General features: G+C 62.6%; 1 protein-coding gene across 1 annotated transcript; it reads right to left on the bottom strand.

Annotated features, from left to right (window-relative positions):
• Positions 1-1206: 1206 nt before the first annotated feature.
• Positions 1207-20084, bottom strand: LMTK3 (lemur tail kinase 3). Its single transcript, XM_028096658.2, has 15 exons — positions 20009-20084; positions 18981-19114; positions 18576-18726; positions 17986-18062; positions 17395-17513; positions 13719-13806; positions 13230-13378; positions 12654-12738; positions 12455-12576; positions 12131-12280; positions 9158-11697; positions 6134-6552; positions 4765-4900; positions 4248-4385; positions 1207-1400 (listed from the first exon to the last, which is right to left on the bottom strand). Exons 1-15 carry the CDS (start codon positions 20082-20084, stop codon positions 1207-1209), a joined length of 4578 nt encoding a protein of 1525 aa, XP_027952459.2.
• Positions 20085-20813: the final 729 nt, after the last annotated feature.

A 20813-nucleotide genomic window follows, 5' to 3' on the forward strand; every position in this document is an offset into this window, starting at 1 on the left:
GGGGTCCTGGCCCTCACTACCCTGCCAGTCTTGGCCCCATCAGCACCCACCCTGGGCAGGTGTGTCCTAAGATCAGCTCAAGCACCACCCCATCTACCCACAGTGCCTCTGAGAAGAGGCAGAATCTAATCCTCACTCTCCCTTTCTCCATCCCCGGGACTTAACAAGTGACCCTAATGCCTTCATCACCTCAATTCCTAAGCCGGGTGTCGACAGGATCCCAGCTGGGTCCGCACTCCCGGCCCCTTCCCTCCGCTCTCATCCAAAGGGAGCCCCGCAAACATGCCAATGAATGTGGTACCCAGGGGTCGGGGGGGCAGGTTGAAGCCGGGAGATCAGACACACGATAGACCCAGTCAGAGGAAAAACACGGGGGGGCGGGCAGAATCAGCCGGGAGCCCCAGAGAAATGGAGAAAGATCGGGACAAACAGACAAGGCAGAAAGACAGGCAGGCATCGGGGAGACACAGAGATGAAACATGTACAGGCGGAGAAACCCAAAGAAATAGAAGTAGAATTAGGAAGAGGGCCCCAGAACTCAGGCCAGGTGGAGAGATGAGAGTCTCCTGGGAGGTGGGCGCTCACATGCAGACACAGGTAAACTGAGGTACAGCCACCGTGGGCACGGAGGGGGCGGCCGGCCGCCCAGGCACAGGGCAGCACTGTTCCGAGGTGTGGGGGATGTGGCAGAAGCCACGTGGGTGCCGGCAGGTCACCCCGCCCCCAGCCCTGGCCCTCCGACCACCCTGGACACGCCCCGCGGCCTCTTAGCCCAGGTCAGCGCTGCCAGCCGCGGACGGATCCGGGAGCCAGAGAAGCGGAGCCGCGGCGCTTCCGCCCTCCTGAGCCTCGATGTTCCCATCTGTGAAGTGGGTGGCGGTCCGCGACTTCTTCCGGACCCTCCCCTCTTTGCCCCCGAAACACACACAGGCCCCGCGTTCCTCCAAAAAGTTGTTTTTGTCTTTTTTAAATAATGTGAAAATGCCACGCGAAGGTTTGAACCAGAGGCCCCTCCAGGGGCCGGGCTGGGGTGGGGAGGGGAGACGCGAGATGGGGGGCCCAGGTCCCCGAAGCCTGCAGCCCCTCTCTGGGGCCAGGAGTGGGTGAGGAGGGGCCTCCGCTGTGCCGAGGGGCTCCAGGCCCGAAAGAGTTCAGTTCAGTTCCAAGAAAGGCGGCTCTCCAGGGAAGGATGAGGGGCTTCCTGCCTCATTTGGCACCGAGGGGGTCGGGGGGCTCAGGGGAGCCGTCCGGGGGGCTAGGGGGTGGGGGGCCAGGGCCTCCCGTTTGGCACATGGTGGGGGAGGGGGAGGGCCCAGCCTCAGGAGCCTCCCCGGAGGCGGTGTCTGTGGTGGTGGCAGTGGCTCCGTCGTCCACAGAGGATTCTACTCTCAGCCCCTCTTCTGGGGGTGCAGGGGGGTGGGGTCTTCGGGGAGTCAGTTCTCCACGGGGCCTGAGGACAGAGGAAGTGAATTACTGGGCAGACAGGCTCATGGCTTCTGTCTCTCTCGGAGTGAAAGCAAAGCCCTCACCTGGGCCCACGGGGCCCCACGTGATCTGCTCTGTCCCATTTCTGTCCTCACCTACCCCCACCCCCCTCACTCACTCCCCTCCAGCCACGCTGGCCCCCTCGCTGTTCCTCCTTGGCTCCAAGCAGAGTCCTACCCCAGGGCCTTTGCATGGCTGTTCCAACCACCTGGAAAGCCCTTTCCTTATCCCTTCCCATGTAAGGCAGACCCCCTCCTCATAGGCCTTCCCTGGCCCTTCTCAGTCAAGGAGTCGCTCCCTCATGTCCCCACCCGACCCCCCGTCCTTCTCTCATTGCACTATGGCTATTATTCTTCGTGCTTCTCCCCTGGGACAATCCCAGTCACTGTCGGCCAGCTTCCTGTCTGCTTGCCTCTCTGGAGTGTAAGCTCAGGGAGGACAGGACTGTTTGGTCACTGCTGCATCCCCAGCGTCCAGCAGAGGGCCTCGCCTGGCCCTCCCACCAAACTGTCCCATGACCCCTTGTATCCCAGCGGAAAGCAAGCCGCCACCCATTCCACAGATCCAGACGACCAAGGTCTGTGGGCTGGACGATCTCACCTTGGGCCACACAGTGGGCGCCCTCACGCTGCCTCCCACAGTTCCTACCTGTGTGGCCTGGGTCAAGTCGTGGCCCTCGCTCCTGTCCTTGAGACTCAGTTTCCCTCTTAAAAGGGGAGCATGCCCCTCATGTCCTTTTCTAAGGAGCGGAGAGATGCTGGGCTATGTGGCATCACTCAGCACCCAGTGGACACACGTAAGTGGGCAGAGCCGCGCCAAGCACGGGAGTCTGTGCAGAAGGGGGCCCGGCCTGCACCCCACGCCAGGGTCGTGGGAGACAGAAAGGCTCAGCGGCTTCCCTGGCCTGTCTCTAGCAAGAGTATCTGCCGGCAGAGTGAAGGGATTTGGGGTTTCACACGATTGGGCCCTCCCTCGCCTCTCCTAGTGGTTACAGGTGAAGTCATCTTGGCAGCCTAGCAAGCCCTGCTGGCCTCAGCCCTGACTCACCACTTGGCAGTGTCCTCATGCCCTGGAACCCACCCTCCCTGTCCTCATGGGGGCCTCAGAGAAGACCTCTGGGAGGAAGTGACATTTGAGGTGGAATCTGAGGATGGAGCCAAGTGAAGAGTCTGCCCTTGGCCCTGTCCTTCCTGCCCCGAACCCCACCTGTACTCTCCTCTCCCTCCTGGACCCTGGCGTCGGCCTCCTGTCCAGCCTCCCAGCCTCCAGCCAGCCCCCACGTGGCCCCAGAGGGGTCTTCCTACACCAGCAGCTGCTGCCGCCCTTCCCCTGGTCACGGCTGGCCCATGGCTCCCTAGGGCCCCCAGGACAAAGTCCCTCTCTTCAGCCCACCCTCAAGCCCTACATGGTCCGCCCTCCCCCCTTAGTCCCCCCACCCAAGTAACCCCCAGATGCACCCGCCTCCCTTCTGTTCTCTGAATTGGCCACGTTCTCTCCTGCCTCGAGCCCTTGTGCAAGCTCTTCCTTCTGCTAGTGCGCTGCCCCCTTCCCCATCACCTAGTTCAGGATGGCCAGCCCTTCAAGTACCTGATGAAGTGGCATTGCCAAACAGATGAAACCCTTTCCCCTCGTCCTCTGCTTCTCCAGCAGCCCTGAGTTTGTACTTATTTACTGCAAGACTGTGGGGTCAGTGTCTGTGGGTGGGGTAGGGTGGAGTGGGGCTCATGGATCTTGCTCAGCACGGAATCCCCCGTGCCCAGCACAGCACCTGCACTTAGCCAATGCGCCGTGAGTATCTACTTCATTAAGTGCAGTGAGAGCTACCAGGTAGAGACCACTGCGCATGACCAGGCTGCGCTGTGTGTGTGTGTGTGTGTGTGTGTGTGTGTGTAGGATGAAACCATTCAATCCCCTCAAGAATCTTATGAGTTAGATCCTGTGATCATCCCCATTCTACAGATGAGGACACTGAGGCACAGAGAGGGAAAGTGACTTGCTCGAAGTCACAGAGCCGAGGAGGGACAGGGCCAACAATTGGACTTGGGCACGATTTGGGGGAGCAGGAATGTAACCCTCCCTGAAAGGGGCGGGTTTGCCCCTTCCACCGTCTCAGCTCTATCCTCCGGGAACACCTGTGCCCGCCCAGCCCAGCCCAGCCCAGCCCAGCGCAAGCTCTGCATCCAGGGGTATTCTCCGGAGCGGCGGCAGGACGCAGCAGAGAGCCCAAGTCGAGGCAGGACTGTCTGGGTTCAGGTGGGCAAGCACAGTGTAGGGCCTCTGTAAGTGCCTGTTACTATTAGTAGTAATGCCGTTGTTGTTATTGCTATGGACTCCCTGACCATGTTCTCTCTGCTCCGCTTCAACTAACCAGCTCTGAGCACACTGCTTTCCTCCCACCTTGCCGGCCTCCAATCAGCCTGTGCCCCCACACGGATGTGGGATCAGAATCTGACAAGTGCCAGGCAAGAGACGGGACAAAGATGGGCAAGACTCTGAAGGGATCCTTACAGAAGGGAAAACTGAGGTTCAGGGAAGGGGCGTGACTGCCCTGGTCTATCAGGACACTGCCTAGTCTGAGCTGGTTCGAGTTGTGTGAGGTTTCAATGCTGAGCAGCCAGGGTTGACTTAGAGGGGAAGGGGGAGAGCCTGCGGAGAGAGAGGCAGGGAAATTCAGGGATGGGGCCAAGAAAGTGGGGAGACAGATGGGGACAGAGGAAGACAGGCAGAAGTAGGGGCAGGCCCGAGGGTCGGAAGCACTGTACCTGCGGGCCGGGCGTCGGGGGCCCGGGCGGGGGGCCCCGGGGTCTCCAGCGCAGGCGAGACGGAGAAGCGGGAGAAGCACAGGGGGGGGCCTGGTGGGGGGAGGAGGGGGAAATCCTCCGCCCATTCGAAACTGCCTCCTAACGACGGGGGCGGGGGTAGTGAGGAAGAAGAGGAGAAAGACGCGGTCAGATCCTCCAGACACTTCTGGAGCTGCTCACCTTCTGCTCCAGCCGTCCAGCCCCGCCCCTCCGCAGGGACCTGTCTCCAGGGGTCTACACTGTGGGCCCCGCCTCAACTCTGCCCCGCCTCCAGACCCCGCCCCAGCACCGCCCTGCTTCCAGGCCCCGCCCCGGCTCTGCCCCGCCTCCAGACCCCGCCCCAGCACCGCCCCGCTTCCAGGCCACGCCCCAGCTCTGCCCCGCTCCAGGCCCGGTCTCCAGACCCCGCCTCACCTCTGTCCCCTCTCCAGGCCCGCCCCAGCCCTACCCCGCCTCCAGGTCCCGCCCAGCCCCTCACCAAAGCCGCTGTCGTTGCTGGGAAACCCATCTCCGGGGGTGGCGGGGTGGGGAGGCGTCGGGGGCGCTGGGGGCGTTGACGGGTCCGTGTCCCCCTCGGGGGGGCCCTGGACGCTCAGCTCGTTGGTTGGCGTCTCCTGTGGAGGTGGATTAGGCGGCGAACCGTCACATCCCACCCACTGTATTCCCAGCGAGCGACAAAGCCCGCTAACACTTCTGGGGCTTCAGGTACCCCAATTTACAATTGCAGTCTCTGAAGAGGTGGCTGGAGCCCCTGATCAGCCTTCGAAACCTCAGGTCAGCCTTAACCCCACCCCGGCCCGATGCTCCTCCCCCGACCGCGGAGTCCCGCCCACAGCCAAGCCCCCCCACCGCAGGAATTCTCTCCTTGCTCCTTAACGCGATGCTTCCATGGGAACCCCCCTAACTCAATACCATCTCCATAAGTCCCGCCTTGTCTCCATTCCCCTAACTCCTTCCGATATCTGGGCCACAGGCGTCCAAGTTCGGGGCGCAGAACTACTTACTCCTCTCGTCCTCCAAACCCCTAGCCCATCCTGCGCACCCCGCTCTTCCCCCAAGCCCCTAAGCCCCGTTCTCTGAAGTGGCCCCGCGCCAGCCCTCCAAACCCTGCCTTTGCTTCAGTGGCCCTGGACCCTGTTCATGACTCACATCTCAGGACCTCAGCCCGGTGTGCCCCGCTCCAGATTCATCTAGACCCATCCACACCCATCTAGGCCCCAGTCCACAGGCATCATCCCGCCCTTCCTTCTTCAACACTATCCTCTCAGCCCTTAGTTACTCTTAACACGATCCTCTACCCATCTCTCTAAGCCCCGCCGCAGTTCATTAGCTCTGTCCATCTCTGACCCCGCCCCTGCACTTATTTGAACACTACAAGCCGCATCTCTTAAGCCCTACCTGCAGCCTCGCCAGGGCCCGCCCCTAGCGGGTAAAATCCGCAGCATCCTGAGCCGGCCCTTAGCCTCTACCACGAGAGCGCTGGTCGACAGACCCCGCCCCAAACTTTTCCTGAGCCCCGCCCCCGCTATCTAGACCACGCCCCAATCTTCTCGGCATTTTCTCCCTAGCCTCTCCGGGCTCCTCCCTGATTACCAGGTATCTCCCCCGCCGTCCTTCCAGATCAAGTCTCACCCTGCAGCCCCCCAACCCTTGCCCTCCAGCGCCCTCCCCACAGGCCGCACCCTACCCCTCACTCCAGGCCTCGCCCCATTCCCAGACACCGCCCCTCCAAGTCCTGCCCTGTGCCCCGGGCCTCACTCTCCCCAGCCCGGCCCTCACCCAGCTGGCCCCGCCCCACCCCGGGCCCCGCCCCATCCGGGCCCCGCCCCACCCCGGGCCCCGCTCACCTGGTCGAAGAGGTAGACGGTCACGTCCCCGTGGAAGGAGACCATCTTGCGCTTCCTCTCCAGCTCGCTGTCCTCGGGCTCGTCGGCCCCGCGCGGAGACTTGAGCAGCCCCCGCAACGGGCGGGCCGCGTCCGCGTCGGCGCTGCTCACCACGACGGGCACCGGGGCTGCCCGCGCCCTCCCGGGGCCCCGGGGCCCCGCCGCCGCGCCCGCCGCCGCCGCCGCCTCCTCGTCCTCCTCGTCCTCCTCGTCCTCGTCCTCCCCGTCCTCCTCCGCCGGCCCCGGCGCCCCCGCCCCGCCGGCCTCCCCGCCAGCCGCCCCGGCGTCCGCGCCCTCCCACGGGGGTCGCCGCGGGCCCGGCCCCGGGAACGGCGTGAGCGTGAGCGGCGGCAGCGCCAGTGAGAGCCGCGAGAGCTTGGCTGCGAGGGGAGAGACCCGGTGAGCCCCTGCTCCCGGGGAAACTGAGGCATGCCCTCCTGCCCAGTTGTGTGTCCTCAGGTAATCTCAGGCCACAGTATGGGCCTCAGTTTCCCCTCTTGTGAACCAAAGGGCTGCTCTAGGGCCTTTCTCCACGCAGAGTAGGAGAGATCTTCCCCCTACGCCAGGGGTTAACCCTCTCCACGACTCCCCAGTGTCCACATCACAGAGCCCCAACTTCTCTCTGCCGCGCCCCACGCCCAAGTGCCCTGGCCCTGCTGACCTCTCCGGGCTCTCTTCCTCACCTCATTCTGACTTGACCTCCAGCCAGCCACTTGGGCCACCCCCCTATTCGTCCCACCTCTGAGCCTTTTCATAGGCTGTTCCTTCCACCTGGAAGTTCCTTTTCTAATTCAGGTCCTGTTCCTCCCCCAGCTCCGGCCTGGGCTTTAAGCCTTCAGTTCTCCCAGAGGTCAGGCAAGGCCACCTGCTCTGCACCCCATAGCACCAAGCACCGCTCCTTCCAAGCGGATGAGCTCAGCATGTAGCTGTATTTCTGTGGTCATGTGATTCATGTTTGCCTTGCCACGGAACAGAGTTGACTTGAGCTCGTTCTGGCTGCATCCCCAAGCACATAGAAGTACTCAGGCAATATCTCTGGGATTAATGAATGAATGTTCCCTGCTATGTGATGTTGACCAAGGTACTTTCCCTCTCTGGCCCTCAATTGCCAGACTAAATTGGGGTGTCTAACCATCTCCAGGTGTTTTTCCCTGCCCTAAGACTCCCTGATCTCAGCCTGCCAGAAGATAAGGACTCCAGGTCCCTGGAGGAGGAAACCTGGCTTCGAATCCCAGGCCTACCCTGCTCGCTTGCTGTGTGCCCCGGGGCAAGCAGATCCACCTCTCTGAGCCTCTGTCTCCTCACTAGGAAATTAACCGAGGCCGCTCATTCCTCCATTAGTGCATAAGTAAATGGTGTGACGGGCCCTGTGTGGGGCAATGGTAGGGATAACAGGAGGGGCAGGGCAGAGCAGGGAGAAAAACTGGATGTGGATCGGGTCACTCTCCTCCCTTCGTTCATTCCATTCCAGCTTCACTGGCCTTTTGCTTTTCCCCGAGCATGCCAAGTTAGTGCCCATCTCAGTGCCCTCCACCCGAAATACCCTTCCCCCAGATGTCCACCCAGCTTACTTCCTTCACATCTGCTCAAAAGTCACCTCCTTGAGGCCATCCATCTCAGGGCGATGGGGTTGGGGGCTGTGAGGGAGCTCTCAAGGAGCTCTCAAGAAGGACAGGGTGATAGCCTTTGGAAATCAGGAAGGTTTCCCAGGGAAGGGGAAATTTGAGTGGGGTCTTGAAGGATGAGTAGGAGTTCATGCACCTTTTTTTTTTTTTAAGCAGGCTATTCCCAGCATCTTCCCACCCAGCAACACTATCCCCACATCACCACCCCCCCCCCATCCTCTGAGGCATTTTAGCTGCTCATCCCCTGACATTTTCATGCTGTCTGGGGCCTTTCCTGGCACAGCTGGTTGCAAATTCCCCACAACAATCTCAAAGAAGTGATAGTGTTCTAATACCATGGGCTCGAAGGAAGGAAAGTTCTGCGGCCAGCGCCCTTCCTGACCTTTCCCTCCTGAGCTGCAGTCTCCTCTGGCGAACAGATCTGATACCCTTTCCCTCAAGGGGGGCTGTGAGATTGCCAATATAAGCCAGCGCCCATTTAGAACTTCCATACCACTGTTTAAGGAAATCAGGCCTCTGGGTGATTCGGGTGGAACCACAGTCCCTATGTCCACCTCTAACCAGGGGCCCTTCATCTTTCTCTTAAATCAATCTCCCTCTGTGACAAAACAATTCCTGTGTTCATACCAAAACTGTTTCCAGAAAAGGCATTTCTAGTTTTCAGGTCACCAATAGTATGGGAGTGGGGGGGGGGGGCGGTTGTGCAGGGCAGAGTCTGAAGCTCCCTGGGTCCCAGCTTTGGGCAGCTCGGGGCCCGGCACACAGAGAAGTTCGCGTGAATTGGCTTCAACCATTAAAACACGCAGAACTCTGGTTTAAAAGGGAAAAGCAGCACGTTTGGCAATGCCAGGTGGGCATTCCTGACTGGAGCTGAAAAAAGGGACCGCATTTCCTTTCCTAACCACCCCACCACCACCACCAACCTCTCCCAGACGACTTCCTTCATCTCCCAATACTGTCTGGCCCCCAGGGAGCATCTGAGTTTGAGACCCCGGGTCTAACAGAATTGCAATAAAAGCAGGAGCTTGGGCGTGCCAGGCTGGGCCTGAGTCTTCAGAAGTCTTAACATTTTGAAGCCTCTCAGCCCTATTAGGTAGGTTAGCTATCGTCATCATCCATTTTTTGGCGGGAAACTGAGGCACAGAGAAGTAAGGTCATTGGTCCAGGGCCCCAGAGCTCGAGAGGGGAGCAGAGCCCAGATCTGAGCCCAGGCGGTGCGGCTCCAGGGTCTGCTCTCGTTATGGCCGGCCTGACCTGTGTGCTCCCCGGGAGCCCGAGATTCTCAGCTCAGCTGTGCACCTTGGAAGCAGCCAGGCCTCGGCCCCCAACCTCGCTCCCCTGCTCCCAGCGGCCTCCTCACCTTTGATCTGCTCGCTGTTCCCCTGAGGAGGTCCCAAGTCCAAGAACAGTCGTGGCATCTCGGGGCCCTTCCTCTCGGGCTTGGGGGGGTCCCCGTCTGTGCTGGGTGCTGTGTCTCCGCCGGCCCTGCTGTCTGGGGCCCCGGGCTCTCCCTCGGAGGAGGCCACCTCCGGCCTGGCTCTCTGCGGCGCTGGCTCCGGCCACCTCGGCTGTGCTTCCGACGGCGGCGGCGGGGGCGGGGGCGGTTGTGGCCTCGTGCTGTCTACCCATCCGGCCTTTGCGTCCACGCCGCTTCCGAGGCCGCCGCCGGGGGCCATCCCCATGCCCACTGGGGCTCGGCCCCCACTCCCGAGGTCCAGCCTCCCAACCCCGGGGGCTCTCGGTGCCCCCCCAGTCTCGGGGGCTCTCCTCTCGGTCCCGGGTTCCAGCACCCCGCTCCTGGGGGCTGGGCCAGTGGGGCCAGGGGCTGTCTCCCCGCCGTTCCGGGACAAGGCCACTGCGCCGGGCTCGGGGGCTCTCTCCAGCGAGGTCTCTGGGGCTGGCACCCCACTCTCGGGCGCCTTCTCCCAGGGCCCTGGGGCTCTCCGAGGCCCAGTCTCTGGCAGCCTCCCCGTGTTCCTGGGGAGTCTCAGGCCCCCATTCTCTGACACCTTCTCCTCGATCTTTGAGGGTGTCAGCCCCCCATTCGCCAGCACATTCCCTTCTCTCTCGGGGGACCTCAGCTCCCCATTCTCCAACACCTTCTCCTCCCTCCTTGGGGGTGTCACCTCCCCATTCTCCAGCACTTTCTCCAGCACTTTCTCTTCTCTCTCTGGGGTCCCTGGGCCCCCATTCTCCGCCACCTTCTCCTCGATGCCCAGGGCTCTCTGTCCCCCGTTCTCCAACACTGTCACCCCGTTCATGGGGAGGCTCGGGTCCTTGTTCGGGCTTGGGGCTTTCTTCCCGCTGCCCAGGACTGTGGGGTCCCTGCTCGGGCCCTGGGCTTTCTCTCTGTTCCCGAGGCCTCTCCCCATCTTCCTGGGTCCTGTCTCTCGGGGGTTTGCCCCCTTCTCCCCCAGGAGGTTCCTTGTCACGTCCTCCCGCAGGGACATCAGCAGCTGCTCGGTGCTCACTTGAACTACGAAGGTCGGCTTCTCCCGGGTCCCCGGCAGTGGGTGGGGACCCGGGTCTGGGGGTGGCCGGGGCGCTCCCGGGTCGGGGGGCTCGGGGGGAGCCCGCGGTCGAGGGACCCCTTCCTCCTCGGCTGCCCCCCCGCCTGGGAAGGCTCCCTCGGGGGAAAAAGGGGTCTCGGTCTCGTAGCCGCTGTCCCCCGGCTTGGGGCCCGGAGATGACAGGCCTGAGCCGGGACTGGCCACGGCCGAGGGAGGGTCGGGGGACACGGCTGGGTCCGCGGGGGCCCGGGGAGGTGGCGGCGGGGGGGGGGGAGCGGGAGGCGGCCCCCGCCCGGGGTACTGGGGCGCCGCCGCCCCCATGAGGGGGTCCAGAAACTCGGGGGGGGCCGAGGCGGGGGGGGCCAGGGGCAGGTCGGCTAGGGAGCCCCTCTCTGCCCGCAGGGACGAGTCGTCCTCTGGGGGATGGGGGCAGCCAAGAGCAGGGTGGCCCCCCCAGCCAGCGACGGCGTCCCCCCGCTCCAGGGGCAGGCAGGAGCAGGCCCCCTCTCGGCTGCACAGGGGACAGGGCAGGGGGCCTCGGCGGCTGGGGCCACCCCCGAGGCTGCTGCTGTCTTCCCCCGGGGAGCTGCCCTCCTCCTCCTCCTCCTCCTCCTCCTCCTCCTCCTCCGCCCACGGGGCGGTACCCCGCTCCCCCAGCACCTCGGCAGGGTCTCCCGCCAGGGTCTCCCCGGCACCTCGACCCTCGGGGTCCCAGCCGCTCAGGAGGAAGCTGCCTGATGCCGAGGCCTGGGCTGGGAAGGGCCGAGCTGCAGGGAAGAGGGGGGAGGCCCAGGTCTCGGACACCAGCTGGGGGACCTCGGAAGGGGCCTGGGAGGCCTGGGGGGCAGGCACTCCTGGGTCCAGGGGGTCCCAGTCATTGGGGAAGAGGGGCTCAGGCGGGGAGCCGTGCTCCTCCAGGCGGATGTAGTACTCGCTGCTCACCGAGGGGCTACGGGCGCTGATGACCGGCAGCACGCTGGGCGTGGACAGCGCCTCATAGAAAGGGTTGGAGGGGTTGGCATGGGGGGCCGGGGGCGCGGACGCCGGCTGCCAAGGGGGCGCCCCCCCACCGCGGCCGGCCCCCCGCCGCGCCTTCTCCCACAGGCACTCGAGGTTGAGGCCACGGCTGCTCTCAGTGACCGTGAGCACATCGTCGGGGTCAGCCCCAGGGAAGCCATCCAGAAGGGGGAACGGTGAGGACAGGGTCCCTGGGCGGGGCACGCTGTGCTGCGGGGGCCAGGGCCAGGGGAAGGGACCGTCTCGGGGTGGGGGAGGCGGGGGCGGGGGCCGTGGGGGGCGCTCAGAGAGCAGGTAGGTGAGCTGCAGTTGGAGATCAGAAGCCGAAGGGCGCTGGGCAGGTGGCCGCCAGCAGGACTGCAGGATATCGTACCTGGGGGACAGGGAGGAGGCGCAGGTGAGTAGAGTCCCAGGGTGTGTGTGTGTGTGTGTGTGTGTGTGTGTGTGTGTGTGACAGAGGGGGGTTGGTGGGGGGTGGGGGGGCAGAGACTTAGGAGAGGGGACAGCAAGGCAGGTGTAAGGAAATGGTTAGGTGGCCTTCCTGTTTGGGCTGTAAGTTCTGGAATCAGAGACAAGCAAGCAGCTGGGGTCTTTTACGAGTGGAGGAACTCAGGTTCAAGTACCAGGTCTGCCACTCTCCGCCTCAGTGTCACCCCTTCCCAAGCAGCAGATGCTTCCAAGCAGCAAAAGGTGTGGGGTATAGCGAGGGCTGAGACTGTGGGTGGGGTACGAAGAGGTGAGGGGCTCTGGGACATCCCGGGGTGGGATGGGAGGGTCAGGGGCCGCGGGTCAGGCCCTGCCCTCACCAGTAGTCCGCATAGGGCAGCTTGAGCCTCGGCCGGGCCAGCTTCACGTGCTGCTGGCGGACCACGAAGGCAAGGACCTCCTCGTCGGACAGGTGGCGGTAGGGCTGTGCCCCAAACTCAAAGAGCTCCCACAGGGTCACCCCCAGGGACCTGTGGGGAGCAGAGGACGGAGAGGGGTCAGAGCCCTGCCTTGCCCCGCCTGGGGGCCTCCCGCCCCCCCGCCTCCCGGCCTCCATTTCTACAACCCCTGTAGGACCCGTGACCCTTCCACCTTCCTTGCCGCCCTCGACTCCGCGCGGCCCCGGGATGGGAGGACCCCCTCACCAGATGTTGCTCTCACGGCTCTGGTCCACCACCATGAAGGTCCCATGCAGCTCCCCAAGGAGCTCGGGAGCCGCCCAGCGCAGCGGGATCCACAGGCGCTCCGGGGTCAGGTAGTAGTCCTCCTGGGGGGCGCGCCGGAGCCGGGTCAGGAGGGTCGGGGCCCTCCCCCGCCCCCCGCCCTGATGGAGGGCAGCCCCACCTTGTAGTTGCTGTGGGCTAGCCCATAGTCTCCGATGCGCACGGTGAGGTCGGAGGTCAGCAGGCAGTTGCGCAGGGCCAGGTCGCTGGGGGCGGGGCAAGGACGTGAGGCGAGAAGGGGTCAGCCTGGGACGGACTGCCCGCCTCGCCTACACTCCGCCCACCTTGCAGGCTCCGCCCCTTCTCCCTTCCTTGCTTCGCTCCTCTTCCCCTGCCCCGCCTCCCCATGCCTCCTCCTCTCCTGACTCCTCCCTCTCCCCTTCTGACCCCTCCCCGGCAGGGCTCCTCCCCTCCCGATTCCGCCCCTTCTAACTCCTCCCTCTCCCCTTCTGACCCCTCCCCGGCAGGGCTCCTCCCCCTCTCCTCTATGACTCCTCCTCTCCCGATTCCGCCCCCCCTCCTGACTCGTCCCTCTTCTCTTCTGACTCCTCCCCCTCCAGGACTCCTCCCCTCCTGACTCTGCCACTCTCTTTCTCCCCTCGTTGAGCCCCCTCTCCCACCCCCCATAGCCTCGCCTCTTTCCCCTAAGTAGTACCCCCCCACACACACTCTTCCCCGTGGCCCCCCCGGCAGCCACCTGTGCACGTAGTTGTGGGAGTGGAGATGTGCCAGCCCACGGGCGATCTCCAGGCCCATCCTCTGCAGCGTCCGCAGGTCTCGAGGGGGCAGCTCGGGGGACAGGCCTTCAGGGGGCCGCTGGGCCCGGAGGTAACGTTTCAGGTCCCCCTGGGAGGGAGGGGAGGGTGGGGTCAGTACCACCCCCCCTTCCAGGGGTCCACACATCCAGCCTATCCGAGGCGAGGATGGGGGGGCGGCCTCTGCACTCAGCGGGCAGCCCCTCTGAGCCTCAGTTTCCCCTGCTGCTTAGAAGGGCATAACAACAGAGCCCACCTGGCATGCTAGTTCACTGCCCGCCCTCTGAGCGAAAGCTCATCTCCAGTAAGCGCTCCAGAGACCTTAGCGCACGTCGCACGTGTTATTGCCAAGGATTCCCAGGACCCCAGGCTTGCTGGCAGCCCCCGGCCCGTCCAGCCCGCCGCCCTGCCCTCCCTCCGCAGACCCTCACCAGTTGACAGAACTCCATAATCAGCAGAAAGGGCAGTGTCTCCACACAGACGCCCAGGCACTGGAGGACGTTGGGGTGCTGCAGGCTCCTGGGGCGGCAGGGGGCGGGGAGCGGCAGGGTCAGGAAACAGCCTTGTCCATCCCACCGCAGACCCCTGTCCCGCCCCACCAACCCCGCGACACCAAAATGTCTCTTCCATCTCCTGACTCCCGGCCACACCCCCACACTCTTTCGCCCCTCAACGCACACCCTCCTTCCCCGGGTCCCCATCTCAGGACCTCCCCACTATCCCCCCAGTTCCCAGGCCAGACCCCCAAGGTGCCTCCTTGCTCCCCTTCCTCTTCACCTCACCGCCCCCCCAGCCCCTTCCCTCCCCACAGCCTGGCTGGAGCCTCCTCCTCACCTCCTGGACTCTCTTCTCAGCCTCCTCCCCGCCTCCCTGCCTCCGGTCTCTCCCCTCCACAGGCAGTCAGCCTGTGACACGCCACTCGCCTGCTCACAGCCCTCCGTGGCTCCCCCGGCAGCCAGGGACAGAGCAAGCCTCGCTCCTGGGTCTTTCCTGCCCTTCCTCAGCATCGCTTCTCCCCGCCCTGCCCTGCGCGTCTCCCCAAACACACAGGCACCCGCTGAGGCTCCAGGCCTTTGCACATACACTTCCCTCGGTAACGAGCCCTCCACTCAGCAGAGTCCTCCTCATCCCTCATCCCTCAGGCCTCAGCTTCAACATTTCCCCCAAGAAACCTCACGGCCCTCAAGCCGCCTCCCTTATCCTCACACTGTGGGTAAGAGTCAGGCTGGGGGGGCCGGGGGAGGGTTGAATCCTGAGTCCACCTTTTTTTTTTTTTTTTTTTTTAAAGTCATCTCTACCCCCAACGTAGGGCTTGAACTCACGACGCCGAGATCAAGAGTCGCATGCTCTGGGGCGCCTGGGCGGCTCAGTGGGTTAAGCCACCGACTCTTGGTTTCAGCTCAGGCGGAGATCTCAGGGTTGTGGGATGGAGCTCCGCATCGGGGCTCCGTGCTGGGCATGGAGGCTCCTTGGGATTCTCTCTCTCTCCCTCTCCCTCTGCCCCTCTCTGTTCATATGCTCTCTCTCTCTCTCTCTCTCTCGTATAAATAAATCTTAAGAAAAAAAAGAGTCGCATGCTCCACCCACTGAGCCAGCCGGGCGCCCCCTGAGTCCACCTTTGGCACGTGTGTAACCCCAGAGAAATCACTTCACCTCTTCCTGCCTCGATTTTCCCCAGCTGTAAAATGGGCACAGTCATAGCAACTCCCTCAGACGGTTGTGGGGAGGAATTTAATGAGACCAGAAAGGAGCCGCCGCCACACAGTGGAAGATCCTCGCTATTATTACTGCTTTTCCGTTCCCGTGTCAACATATTGTTTGATTTTCACATGGCCCCACATTTTCCTACCTTCCCACCTTTGCAGCTGCTCTTCCCTCTGCCTGGAACATGCTTCCCACCGCGCCTGCGCGACTGATCCCTCCCAGCCAACCCCACCTCCCCCAGGATCCTCCAGAGTTCCCCTCTGTCACGTGCAGCCTTATTTCCTCCCGGCACTTGTCAGTCTCTGACATTTTCTTCTTAAAATTTCCTCCTTCGTTTGTTTATTGCGTATCTCCTCCACTAGGGGGCCCCACTAGGACAAGAATTTGGGGCTTTCCGTTCAGGCGGCCGCATCCCCAGTGCCTGGACAAGGGGCTCAGTAAAAATGGGCACACTTAAGGATCTGGCCCTGATACCCGGCCTGGGGGCCTGGAGGAAGGTGAAAACATGCCAGGTTTGGCTCCAGGTACAGTGAGTAATTGTCCCGCTCGGGTCTGGCCGGGGGCAGGGGCCACTGGTGTGCCGTGGGGCCGGTGCCCAGGCTCACTGCCTGTGTTCCAACCTTCTCCACCTGGGAGAAGGGGGCCTCGCACCCCTGCCCGGTCCAAGAATCATGAGACCAACTAGTCACAAAGCACCCGGCATGTCCTGGGGACTTGACAGACAGCTGGAGCTCTGAAGGTGGGATTTAGGTTGGCGGATGTGGAAGAATGCTTGGATGCACTGCACCCCTACTAATCTGCGCCAAGGCCGGCGCTTCTGCTATCAAATCCTCCCCGGCCACCGTGCTGGGCAGGATGCCTTTTCCCTTTGAATCCAGAGGAAATAGAGGCTCAGAGAGGTAAAGCAATTCGCCCAGGGTCACACAGCTGGTAACAGTGGTGGTGTGAGGACTTGATCCCAGGTTGCTGGCTCGCTCAGCAAACGTCTACAAAGGGAGGACGGACACCCCCCTCTCCCCCTCCCCCCCCCGGCCACCCCGAGCTGCCAGTGTCGTCCTGTGCTCTCCAACAGAACCTTCTGTGAAGGTGGAAATGTTCTAGATCTGAGCTGTCTCACATGGGAGCCACTGGCCATATGTGGCTACTGAGCACTTGAAATGTGCTGCGTGTAGCTGAGGAAATGAATTTTTTATTTGATTTCGTGTTATTTAACATAAATTTAAATAGCCATATGTGGCTAGTGGTTGCCAGCATGGGTCTAGGGAGAGGCAGACAAATAAACAAGTAAGTCTATGAAATATATGTGTTATGAAGAAAACGCACAAATTGGTGTGATGGAGCGTCCCAGGGCCCTCCTTATGTGGGAGTGTGTTTGTGTGTGTGTGTGTGTGTGTGTGTGTGTAAGGGCAGGCCTTTCTGACCACAGACCTGAGGAGGGGAAGGGAGCCCACTATCTAGAGCTGGGGCTGAGTAGCCAGGAATGATATTCTAGACAGAGGGAACAGCAAGGACAAAGGTCCTGAGGCAGGAAAAAGACTATTATGGGAAAGGATCAGTGAAGAGGCCAGGATGGCTGGGCCAAGGGGCTCAGTGGCGGGAAGGGAACAGGGGCAGGCCCTGCAGGGTGTGTGGGCTGCACAGAGGCGTGGGACTTTGTCTTGCAGGCAATAGGGAGCCATGGGAGGTTGTAAAGCATGAGAGATAAAGTCCAGTGTCTGTATCCCTCAGGGCACACTCCACTTTTATAAACGCTTGAAAAAGGTTCTCTGTTTACATATCCTTTCAATGACAGGGCAACTACTACCTCATGAGGCACAGAGGTAGCAAATGTTTATCTAGTTCTTGTCCAGAAGCCTCTAGAGGGGAGGGGAGACCAAGCAGGGCAGGACAGGGTCTTGCCTTCCCAGACCTAACAGTCCAGTAGAGGTGGGAGGTGAGGTGACAAAGCTCCTCGGGGCCATTTTGGGTGTCTGCTCAGGGCCCCGGTCCGTGATGCCTTCCTCACCCACAAGCAAGGGCCTGAGGAGGGGAACAACCCCTATGCACCCAGTACTCAACACAAAATCTCACATCCTCTCGGCTGTCCTCTACGTGAGGATGTTTGGGCTTCCCAGACTCACTTCCTAGATGAAGATTCTGAGGTTCAGAGTGGAGAGGGGCAGGCCTCTAGCTCAGCTTCTGTGCCCTCCCCTCCCCCTCGACATCCGGCCCCTGGCTCTGCACCAAGAAGGAACCTGAGGGTCAGGCCGTCAAGTCGCACAGCCAGGAAGAAGTAGATCCAGGATTCAAACCAGGGTTGACCCCACACTAGACTCCTTCCACTCCCAAATGTCACCTCCCTGAGGTGCAAACCCGTATCTTGGGGGCCTCCAGGGCCCACATCCGTTGAAAAGTCCCCAATACCTGTAGGGCTGTGCTTCCGAGATGAACTTGCGCTGCTCCAGGGGGCCTGCGCTGGCTCGGAGCTCCTTCACCACCACCTGGGCTGGGGTGTAGTCGGAGAAAATCTCTCCCAGGATCACCTGGTCAGGGGGGACCGGGGAGTCAGTGCCTGCAGTCTCCCCAGCCCCAGCCCCAGGACCACCGCCACCCCACTGCATGGCTCCAGCCTCCCCCTTCTTTCCAGCCTCTCTTTTCAGATCCCACCACCCTTGTCTCCCCCACCCCTTCCCAAACAGATGCAGGGTGAGAGACTCACGGGCCCAGAGTCCGATGGATGCAGGGACGGATGGAGGGATGGACAGACGGACGCGTGGAGAGCCAGGTGGCGAGGCAGAGTGGTCAATGGAGTGAGGAGGGAGGCGCTGACTGACAGATGTGGGGGGATGGGGTAGGTGGGAGCAGGTGAGAAGTGGACAGAGGCAAGGGCGCTGGGTGGGCTGGGGGACAGATGAGAAGTGGTGGGAGCAGGGTGGGGGTGGGGGATGGACACAGAACAGGAGCACAGCCCTGGATTGTATGGACCCCCTCCCTCCCACCCCCAGCCCCACTCACCTTCCCAAACCAGCCACTCCCAATCTCTTGTAAGTAGCTGAGGTGCTGGCGGCTAAGGCCCAGGGGGGTGGTCATGTCTGGGGGGGGGCGGGTGGGCAAAAAGGGGAGGCCCCTTAGCCTCTCTCCCCTTCCAAGTGCCACTTACAACCCCCACCCTCCAACTCAGTGGGGACTGGGGTCAAAGCAGATACCAATCTCTTTTCATTGGCCGCCCCAACATTCCCTGATGGATCTCAGCCTCCTCATTGGCTGCCCACTTGTTCCCAGCATCCAATCCGTCCTTCCCTTTGGCGTTTCGAGATCCCGTGACTTGACTTCGGCCTGCCATTGGCTGCCTCTGGGATTGAGATCTAGGCTGACCTCAGCACTGATTGCCCCACGAGCATCCCCAGATCTGGCTTTGGATTAAGCGATGGCTTCCATCAAGATGATCTCTGCTCCCTATAGGTCGCTTCTAAGATTCTGCGGCTCCCACCTCTGTCTTTCCCCTTGGGGGGGACCTCAGCTCCCCGGCCCCTGAGGGAAGACTCTCAGGGCTTGCCACCCTGTCCCGTGGGACCGTGGGATCCTAGTCAAGGTGTGGAGAGTACCTGAGTGTGAAGGCTGCGGCGCAGGCATCGGCAGGGAGACCTCAGCCAGCGGGAGAATGTAGACATCAGGCAGCGACTGTGAGGAGGAGGTCTCCTCGGCTGGGGGAGTGTACTCCCCGGAGCAATCCTCCCCTTCAGGGTTCTCAAACTCCTGGGGCCGGGAGAGGTGAGGGGTGGGAGAACACAGGGCTGAGACACACCATCACCCTTCTCGTCAGGGTGTCTCCCCGTCTTTCTTATAACTGTCCCCCGATTTTCATCCCAAGACTCCGGATCTTGCCAGAACTTCAGGCCAGAAGGTGCTCTCAGACTTACTGCCCCTCTCCCCCACCAACTACCTGGGTTGGGGGGGCAAAGGTCTTGCTGGAGTCTTCCTCCCCACTTGAATCCCCACATGCACCTCACCTTGAAGCCGACATCACCCCGTTTGCAACACAGACAGGTGAGGAGGAGAAAGATGAAGGCCAGCAGGCCGGAGCAGGAAATGAGGACCACGGCGTAGGGAGGAGCCAGAGGGGCCCGACCCAGGGCGAATCCATCTGCGGGCACAGGGCTGGGCTGGGGTCCCGGCTTCAAGCCCCAAGCGCCCAGACTCCATGCCCCTCCCATTCTGGCCAGGATTGACTACAACTCCCATAATGCTCTGCAACCAGGGGCTCCTTGGCGGCGGAGCCGGATGGCCTAGGGCATTGTGGGAGTTGTAGTTTGAGGCCTTCTCAGGTGGTTGGGTTGGGGGTGGGGTCCCTCCTCTCGCCCCAATCTGGGACCCCCCCCATCACCGCACCGCAGGCTTGGATGAATTCCAGTGAGGACTGAAGGAAGGAGGTGTAATAGTGGAGGCTGGAGCTCTCAGAATTTGAAATACGCTCCAACGGACAGTCTCATTACCCCCTATTTGGGCAAGAGGATGAGCCCCCTAACTGCAGGCGGGGAGAAGATTCTTGCCCCGCGCTGGAACCCCCTAGTTACGGGGATTGAGGCCTGTCTCTTTTAGGGACTCGTGGAGCACACTCATGTCCTCTGTCCCCAGCCCAAGCCCCTGAGAAGGGAACTCCGCAAGCCCTGGGTCTCCCCCAAAGCTAGAGGCAGCCTCCTCTGCTGTGTCCCCCTTAGAAATAGTATTCCTCCCCTCTGCCCCCAATTCTCCCAGAGGCCCCGGCCCTCCCGGCTGCCTGCACACACCTGCACACACACATGCGTGTGCACACACACATGTTGCCCAAATGGACCCCCTCCCCACCCAGCCCCCAGCCTTCCTCCCTCCCACAGGCCCTGCTGACAGAGGCACCGTCCCCGCGGCTCCCCAGGCCCCGGCTCGGCTGCGGGGAGACGCGCACGCAGGTGATGGAGCCGGAGCGCCGCGGACCGACCCCCGGGCAGGCCCGGGGTGGGGGTGGGGGCCGCCGGACAGCCGGATGGCCGGACACACTCACCGGGGTGGGCCGGGGACGCCAGGCAGCCGGAGGCGGAGACGGCCGCGAGGAGGATGAGGGCGCCGGGGGCAGGCATCTTGTCGAGGATGGAAGGGAGGTGGAGGTGGTGGCGGCTGGGGAGGAGGGGGGGGCGGGCCCTCAGCCCCCAGCCATGGGGACCCGCGCGACCCTGGCCTCCCCCCGGCCCAGGAGAGGGGCAGGAGACGCAGGACAGGGGGAGGGAGGGGCTGCTTACTGGCTCAGGTACCCCCCTCCCCCTCTTTGAAGGGACAGACAGATGAAGGGATGGAGAGGCGGACAGAGGAGAGGAGCTGGGGAGCCGGGGTTGCTGGGGTGGGGGGGGAGAGGGCTGATGGGGGGGGAGAATGAGGGCCCCGCCCCCGAGGGCAGCCAGGATTGGGGGAGCAGAGAGCCTGTCAGAGGAAGGGTGGGAGGAGGGAGGATGGAGGGAGGATGGAGCGTCGTCATGGCAACTGGCTCCCCAGTAGCATTGGCTGCCAGGAGGGAGGGGAGGAGGAGGGACAGCCAGGGACCAGCAGACCCTTGTGGGGGGCGCAGGGCCCACAGTGCCTGGCCCCGGACACTGCTGTGACACGCCACCAGCATGGACACGTGTGCTCCATGCCGAGATGCAGATGTCAGGCAGGCACACGCAGCCCGCACAAGCCTGACACACGTCGCAGAGACCCTCATAGACAAGCACATCTCATACAAAGGTGGACAGCCATCAGCAGACGGGGACACGTACACGTCACACACAAAGACGCAGGGACGACGGGCTGCACTGGGCACGCACAGGCAGGCC

This window comes from Eumetopias jubatus, unplaced genomic scaffold, assembly GCF_037043125.1.
Source record: "Eumetopias jubatus isolate StellerSeaLion01/CBP00866 unplaced genomic scaffold, mEumJub1_p1.0 scaffold_10, whole genome shotgun sequence".
In the NCBI taxonomy this organism is placed as follows: domain Eukaryota; kingdom Metazoa; phylum Chordata; class Mammalia; order Carnivora; family Otariidae; genus Eumetopias; species Eumetopias jubatus.